Consider the following 8,442-nt stretch of genomic DNA (forward strand, 5'->3'; position numbering starts at 1 on the left):
CAGGAGTGACTCAGCATTACTGCCCCTTGCCTTTGAGCTTGCTGCCCTAAGCTGAATTTGTATCAGGTTCTTAAAAATCCAAAGGAAAGCAGCCACTGACCCAGAACCGTGCTTTAGTAGTGAGACTCGTGTTTTGTTGACTTAACGTCTTCTTAGCCCTTTCATCGGGCGTCATCTTCTTCTCATTTCCTTTAATGCTTCTGAAGCTTTTCTTGTTCCTTCTTCCTGTACTTCTTTTAACCATTTCTTGACACTATTGTGCAGTGCATGGCATTTTCACCCAAACTCTTTTTTCTCCTCCCAGTTGATTTAAGATTAGATTTTTTTTATATAGTTTTAATTTAATCAAATGTATTTTTGGGTTTTATTGGATTAAGCTAATCTTGGTCCATATTAACCCTAACCATATTTTTCTTAAGGATAAAAAATGTTTTTGTAACTTTATCCCATCAGGACAGTTCACATAGCTCCAGATTAGCATGGGTTGTATTACATTGTGTTTATTTATTAACCAAATGTTAAGTGTTGTGTTTTTCTGGATATGTTTTAACGTTGATGTTTCCCCCCCGCTAAACTACACCCTAACTCTTCTATTGAATGTCCTGCCTGTCCTCTCCTTCTGTCTCCTTTTCTTTGTACTTAACTTGTTCTTGTTGTATGTCTCTAACATTGTCCTTCTCTGTTCCCCATTTTTTTTCTCCACTAATTTCCCCTCTGCCTGTGCGTGTCGTGGGAATGCCTCTGCTTGATGCATCTTGCCCTCACGTGTGCCAGATTGCTCGTGAAGCCGAGGCGGCCATGTTCCACCGGCAGGTGTTCGAGGACCTGCGTCGCTCCACGCCGCCCTGCACAGACCCCGCAGAGGCTATTGCTATCGGCGCTGTCGAGGCCTCTTTTAAGAGCTTAGCCTCTGCCATGATTGTGCTCACTGGCTCTGGAAGGTAGGCAGGTCCCACAGGTGGAGGAGGACAGTGATGGCGTAGTTAAGGATTCAGAGAGGGAGTGTAGGGCCGGACAGGGACTGAATCAGGAAGTAACTGAGAGAGACTGGCAAACGCCTAAACTAAAAAGTTGTACTGATTTTTTTTATTTGATATTGTTTTGAGGGAACTCTTTTCCTATCATTAAGCCAAAACTGAAGTGGAGTCTAGCAGCGCATTTGCCAGTCTCTCGTAGTTGTGTGAATGACTCTGCGTGAGGCAGTGTGGGTGATTGAGAGTAACCCCGCCCCCCCCCACCCTCCTCCATGGTCCCTCTGGGCTCAGATAGCACGAGAGGCCGAGGCGGCCACCTTCCACAGACGGCTGTTTGAGGAGCTGAGGAGAAGCTCCAAGCTGACCAGAGACCCGTCTGAGGCTGTGGCCGTCGGCGCCGTGGAGTCCGCCTTCAAATGCTGCGCTAGCGCCCTGATAGTCCTCACCAAGACCGGGAGGTAAGACAGACGAGAGGTGGAAGGGTCCTCCTGAAGGTAAAGTGTGGCCAGCGCTGCTCCTAATTCTTCCTCGAACACCTCGTTTGCTCTTACAGATCCCCCTCCTTTGATTGTGTGTGTGTGTCAGAAGTGCGCTGTGTGTGGCGAGATGAAATAGCAACAGATTTAATTTGTGGTTGTCATTAGCACAGTCCAAATGTCCATCGTTAAACCCACTGACTCATCGATTACTTGCATTAATCATCAGACCTGTAAAATGGGGTTTCTTGGCAAAGAATTTTGCAAAAGCATTTTCTTCAGGGTTTCAAATTTCATGGAGTGGACGAAGGCCAATTGGTTGACTAATTCACAAGAAGGAGGTCAGACCTACTCACCAAAAACCCAGCATAAAGATGGTCTGAAGTCTAGATGAACCAGAGTATCTGAAATAACCCGTTGTGTGTAGTGTGCAGATTTTATTCTTACTGAATTGCTTTAATTAATTTGAATGAAGTTCATTTACATGTTAGGTTAACGGCTTATGCATTACTAAAGTTCTATTCAATGCAATACAATATTTATCTTAAAATGGTACCGTTGAATGTTTATCTAAATCGTCTATACTAAATATGTTGACATCACTCAGCAATTATAATTCAGCTTCTTACTGACAGTAACTGCATTTTGTGTAAGCATGACTTTTTTCAATAATTGTTAGTCATACCTTTGCAGTCATTAGTTTAAAAGAAAAGACTCAACATGTGAGGAAATCGTTTAAACCTGTTTCTGTGTGTGTGTGTAGGTCCGCCCACCTGATCTCCAGGTACAGGCCCCGCGCCCCCATCATCGCTGTGACCCGTAACGCTCAGACGGCTCGCCAGGCTCACCTGTACCGCGGCATCTTCCCCGTCCTCTACACCAACCCCTCCCACGACGTGTGGGCCGAGGACGTCGACCTGCGCGTCAACTTTGCCATGGATATGGGTTAGTGTCTTAGTTTCCTTTTTTAACTTGGGGTTTTCTTTTATTACAGTTTCATCTCTTCGTCAGACCAAATGTTTAGCTGTATATTTGTTTTTATCTCCACATTAAGTCACAAAGCTTTCTGATGTTTACTCGCTGATTATTACCCATCATGTCTCCTCAGTAAAAGTGTATTTTAGTATTTAACAGTGCAGAACAACAAGTGTAGATTTGAGACAATGTAACATTCTCTCAGGATAACACAATGTATTTAAATGTTGGATGCTTTGTTTCCAGGTAAGGCCCGAGGCTTCTTCAAAGAGGGAGACGTTGTCATCGTGCTGACCGGCTGGCGTCCAGGCTCCGGTTACACCAACACCATGCGTGTGGTTCTGGTGGCCTGAACAGTCTCCATCCACCTTCATTTATGTTTCATAGCGCTTCACCCTGCACTCCAGCTCACAGCCCCCCCCCCCAGTGCAACAGCTGGGCTCATAGACTCAAACCCTGAACAACTAATAATGTAGGCAATGATGCAATTAGAGTACAGCCTTCATGGCTATAGAGCTGTTTTGGGTGGAGTTTCAATTCGTACACTTTATGTCTCCATTCCTCTCATATCTCTAAATCAAAACCAGTCCGCAGGGCCTCAGATTTAAACACCTTGACCAGAAACTGCTGTATTTATTCACTCAAACACTTATTATTTAAGGTGACTCAGTCTTAGAGTGAATGCTTCCTGGTCTGTGTGCATACTGCCTCCTGTTTAGGTGGAGTTGGGGTTAGGGCTATCTTTTAAAAAGGGCAACTTGAGGACTGTAACGTTGTACTGATACAACTCCTCTGCCGATATAACGAACAAACTTGTTACATCCTAAATCAAAGGGCTCCACCTCTCCACCCAAACAGATCCTCGTGTAGTGCTGTCTGTTTGAAGTGCCCTCTCCAGCTATCACTGTACTTGTGACACGTGTTGCACTCCTTATTCACTCCAGACAATGTTACATTCAATGTTATACTTAACTTCTGTAAATTGTAGTTTTGTTTTGGGACATCCAATACTACTTATATTTTGTCAAACTCAAGAGAAATGTTAGTGTTGGATGTTCAGAGTTGTTGGAGCTAGTTACTGTATTTGTGACATAAAAGCCTTTACCGGTAATTGCATTGGAGCATATTTATTTTGAATCTCGTGGTTTAATAAAGTTGAGTGATTATAAAAGAGCACTTTTAGGGTATTTCCAAAGGGGACCTGATGAAGGGATGACACCCAGTCCCTCTCGACTCCAGTGGGTGAGGGGTCGCCCCACTCTGCTTGTCTTTCTCCTTTTTATGTTGGTGAGCCACTGTAGCTGTCTTTTTGTGTCTAACATGCTTTTGATTGTAACGCTAGAGTGTCTGAACTAACTAAATGTAAAGAGGTATTATAACGTTTAGCTGGTGTACTGAGCTGTCCTTAAAGACTGGATTTCCATCAATAAAAGAGATGAGCACTTACCTTAACTCTGCCTGATGTTTTGTTTGACAATGAATAATCATGGGTGGTTCTACATAATCTTTAGGGAAGGGTCCCGGGTAGTCTAAACATAGTAATAGTCTAAAACAGTTGAATCGCCTGCTAATGTATGTAGGGTGCAGGGTTTTTCATTAAAAATAATTTCTTTCTCCTAGAATGCATCTGCATGGAGTTAAAATACATGTATTAAGGTTAATTTCTTATACAATACTAGACTCCTTTTCAACAACGTTTTATTCATTATTTCAAGCTTTGACTCTTGTGTCTGAATAATCTATACTCAACATGTAATGGCAACATTTAAAGGGTTACGGTAAAGAAATGTGGGCGGCTGTGGCTAAGTGGATAGCAGTGGCGTTTTCTCCTGGAGGCCAAGGGAAGCCAGGCTTCCGTTTTTTTCGGATTGTAGTTATAATTTTAATAAATAAATAAAAACACTTCGTTTAGTTTCGGAAATTCTTTGTGTGTTGCTGCCGAAATGTGCTTCCCTTGGTGAAAAAAAATGGAGGCTGACGTCATGCCCCTGCCAACCTGTGATTGGTCAGGGCCATGCCTCACAATCCAATCAAATCGCATCAACTTGGTGGTGCAGTGACGCGTCCCAAAAAGCGGAAGTAAGCTGCGCTCGGTTTCCAATTCAGCAATGGGATTTCTCTATAGGATTTTGGAAAATAGCTCGAAAAAAGGTCAGTGGAAAACGAACCTGTTAGGTAAATGCACGTTTTGTTCAGTCGGATAATATCCACATGTCTACCCTACTTTTGTAATTTTCTAATCTATAGAAGATAGATAGCGTCACTGCACCACTCTCACCGCCGTTAGAAAGTAGCAAGCAACTGAAGCAAGTGCAATTATGGAGGGTGGAGATTTGGAGTATTTAATAAAAAATAATTGTACTAAACTTCCGCTGCAGCAGCAACAACAAATACAATCTGATGACAGGCCAATGCCCAAACTGGAGCTGTGTACAGCGAGGAACAAAGGAGCGAACCGGACGTAAAACGTTAAAGGTCTCCTGATTTAGTTTATGAATGAATGCTTATTAGAGTTTCGGCTGGAGAGTGCGTGCGGACCTGTCGGTCAGATAACAGGCGTGTGTAAGTCCTGCATCTGTTTGATACAAATGTGTGTAAAATGATACCGGCTGGTTACGTTATTACATTGACCACCACACCCCCCACCCCACCCCAAAAGAAAGGACGTATTATTGGCTTCCCCTAATTTTTTCCCCACGCCACGCTACTGGTGGATAGAGTGCTGGACTTCGAATCGGGGTAGCAAGTTTGAGTCCCCCAAATTGCTCCTGTGGAGATTGCCCACGGTACTGAATGTATGTCGCTTTGGATAAAAGCGTCTAACATGTAATGTTAAATGTGGATATATCAAACCCATAAAGTTATCTCAAAAGTTAAGCTCCCCACTGATATTTTATGAATGCACAATCCAGTCAAAACATAAAGAACTATTTATTCAACAAGGTCAATATATCCAGATTCACAGTTTGAGCATTTACTTGCTGTCCTGGCTGTACACGACCCCCACCTGCCTGCGAATCTCATCCTCCAACTCAGCCAGCAGCAGAGAGTCAGCATGGGAGACGACTGCACTCTCCTTCAGCCCTACATGGGAAATGTCACACTGTAAGAACAAGTTCAGACTGAATCATACACTGTATACATGCATACAGTATGGGAACAGAGTGAAAGCTCTTTAAGATTTCAGTGTTTCTGATGCCACCTTGTGTTGAAAGTATGAACAAGTCTAGAAACATGCCTGAACTGAGGTTATAAGAGTTGGGAATGTAAGGGAAACTTCTGCAGCAATGGAGAGTTAGGACTCAGAGAGACACGAGGAGAGTTGGAGCTTTGATGACAAACACAGATCTTTAATACAAGCATCGGCCGGAGAAATTCACATCACAAGTCACACAGCCAGAGATTCTGACTGCACAGGTGGGTTGCCATGTCAAATCTGACCAGCCTCTCTCTGATCGACCTTTTAACTGTTTTACAGAGAGAATTCACATATTGGGGGAGGGTGCGTAAACACTGGGAACACTGCAGATATCCCCGAAATCTGGAAATACTCAATCACCTGTCTGTGGAGCTTAGAAAGCCAGCGTTCTCACAGTCGTAAAACCCTCTGACCGATAATAAAACTGAATAACGTCACATGATTCCATTATCACATTCCTTACGGGAGATAACAGACTTAGGGCTTGTCGTAAATGTCAACAGGCAATAAGGTTAAATATTTAGAAGTAAAGACAGAATTAATCCCTAACAGGGAATATCATTTACTTCAGTGACAACAGGTCTCTCTCCTGCATTACAAACAGATGTATGAGTCACTTTTAATTGAGTTTAATTATTTTGCATTTGCAAGTTATAGATAAGTCCTACCTTTGCAAAGGTTTAGTTTTTGTTAGCACCCGGTATAATGTCTCAAATATCTAGCTTTATATACATGAATGCATGGTTGGAGACCTCACAAAAGATATCTTTAAATATCTTGATTCTTTTTTTGATATATATTAGTTTTAGTCCTATTTGATTATCACACATGTGAGAACATTGACCTGAGCTGAATAGCTTTGATTACTGGCATTTTATATACTGCAATATTTAAAATCCTTTTCCTATCGTTTAATTGGACAAGAGAGGACTGCATAGGAAAAACCTTAGGGATTAATCATGAACACACTGCATAGCGACGTCTCCTGGAATGTATGGTCCATTCAATTTAAGTGGTTGCAAGAGTTGACAAAAAAAGAATTGAGTCACCTTTTTTCACTAGTTATATATTATAGCTAAAGAACAAAAGAAAAATATATAATTTTGACTGCTTATTTTTCATCTAATCTTCTGTTTTGACAGATATTCCTTAACTGAACTTTCAGAAATCACAGATGAATATACACCTAATTGTGATTTTTTTCCTTTTCTGGTTAATACGTAAATGAATTATTGCTGTAATGTAAATACAATCTGAAATATGCGTAAACTCCCAGTACCTTTGAGCAAACACTGCCGGACCTCCTCTGCCTCGTAACGCATCCCTGTACTGTTGAGGAAGTTGAGGGGCAGATAAGGCTCTGGCACTGGGTACTGGGTCTCCTTCCCATTCACCTCTAATGACGTGGGGCACCACATGTGGTCAGGGATCTAGAGAACATGCAACAGGATATTTTCACAACAATAACATCAGACAATTATGACATGTATAATATGTGAAGAGAAACTACATGTAACTCCCCTCCTACACGGCTTCACACTTGCCCTTGTTCACATTTCAAACTTGAAAATAGTATATACAAATTGCAAATAGGATCTAACATTCAGACTACTTTAATTTGATTTGACTATGTGACCCTGCTGATGACCTACCCTGATGTTTCCCTTTGTGCCCGCAATAATGGCGTCACTGGGCAGCTTGACACCTGAGGAGCAGGAGAACACGGCCATCCTGTTTCTGGAGAACTTCAGAGTGACAACCACAGTCTCATCCACTCCTGCAATAACACACAGATTAGGTCATGCACAGGAACATTTTACTTACACAAGAAATGACTGACACATGCAAAACTGATTTGCTGCTAATCACATTAAAAATACAAGAATATAGCGGTGTCGTTGTTTAAAAAAGTGCAGTGTCTGCCATGTGTCCTCTGCAAATAAAGTGTTGAGTTTGTTTATTACAATGTGCTTTATTATTGAAGAATCAAACAAGATTAGATACCTGGACTATAAAAGCCTAACTTTTATTGTACCAGTTGAGGTGAAGTCTTATCGTACAGGAATACTACCTTGATTAAAGATTATCAATCCACATAAAATATGAAATGTACTTTGTAAAAACAGTTAGCAAGCTGCAACCTTTTCATTTGGTTTTCTTATGAGGAGCTGCAAATGGCTTAGATTATGGATAACAATGGTAGCACTGTTAACCCGTGTGTGATGTTTTTAAAGCAAAGAGAAAGCCGCGATGACTTCAGACTCATCTGAGCTATGTTCCCGACTTGTTATTGAAGTTACACAGCTTCAGAAAGGACATCTGTGACACCCTTTTCTCTTTGAATCACCTGTCTCCAGACAGACCCCCACGGCCTGGATGCTCTCCGGCTTCTCTCCATTGAACACCATGCATATGAACTGCAGGCAGTAGATGCCGATGTCTAGCATTGCTCCTCCGCCCAGCTCCTTCAGACCCGACCTCGGCACGTGCGATAACGGCTCACCAAACTCCGACCTCACCATCTTCACCTCTCCCAACTCCCCCTGGTCCAACAGCCGCCTGATCTCCACTGAGGCTGGGAAGAATCTGGTCCATATAGCCTGGGGAGGAGGCAGTCACACAGTCACAGTTTAGTGCTAGCTTTGTGTAATCTTATTTAGTAGTTGACTTACATTAGAAAGTTTTAATGTTAAGTTTGATTTTGCATGTGAAAAGTGGAGGAGACTACGGTGGCCGTCAGGTGTAAACGCAAACAAACCCTGAAAACAAGAACAACAAAAAAACGCTGCATTTACAGAAATGATGCAAACTAAATATA

General features: G+C 42.2%; 2 protein-coding genes across 2 annotated transcripts in view; one reads left to right on the top strand and one right to left on the bottom strand.

Moving 5' to 3' along the window:
- Positions 1-3,877, top strand: part of LOC104962853 (pyruvate kinase PKM-like) — a 12,428-nt gene extending 8,551 nt beyond the window's left edge. Inside the window, exons 5-8 of the mRNA XM_010791356.1 lie at positions 775-941; positions 1,187-1,432; positions 2,214-2,395; positions 2,672-3,877. Coding sequence (XP_010789658.1) covers positions 775-941; positions 1,187-1,432; positions 2,214-2,395; positions 2,672-2,778 — 702 coding nt within the window. The 3' untranslated portion in view covers positions 2,779-3,877. The remainder of the gene's footprint in view (positions 1-774; positions 942-1,186; positions 1,433-2,213; positions 2,396-2,671) is intronic.
- Positions 3,878-5,337: 1,460 nt separating this feature from the next.
- LOC104962854 (trans-1,2-dihydrobenzene-1,2-diol dehydrogenase-like) lies at positions 5,338-8,239 on the bottom strand (the record flags this gene model as incomplete). Its single annotated transcript, XM_010791357.1, has 4 exons — positions 5,338-5,509; positions 6,904-7,054; positions 7,277-7,401; positions 7,972-8,239. Coding segments are annotated over 4 exons (654 nt in total), but the record flags the coding sequence as incomplete, so codon positions are not given.
- Between the last annotated feature and the right edge of the window lie 203 nt (positions 8,240-8,442).

Source organism: Notothenia coriiceps, unplaced genomic scaffold, assembly GCF_000735185.1.
Source record: "Notothenia coriiceps isolate Sejong01 unplaced genomic scaffold, NC01 NC01_scaffold00035440, whole genome shotgun sequence".
In the NCBI taxonomy this organism is placed as follows: domain Eukaryota; kingdom Metazoa; phylum Chordata; class Actinopteri; order Perciformes; family Nototheniidae; genus Notothenia; species Notothenia coriiceps.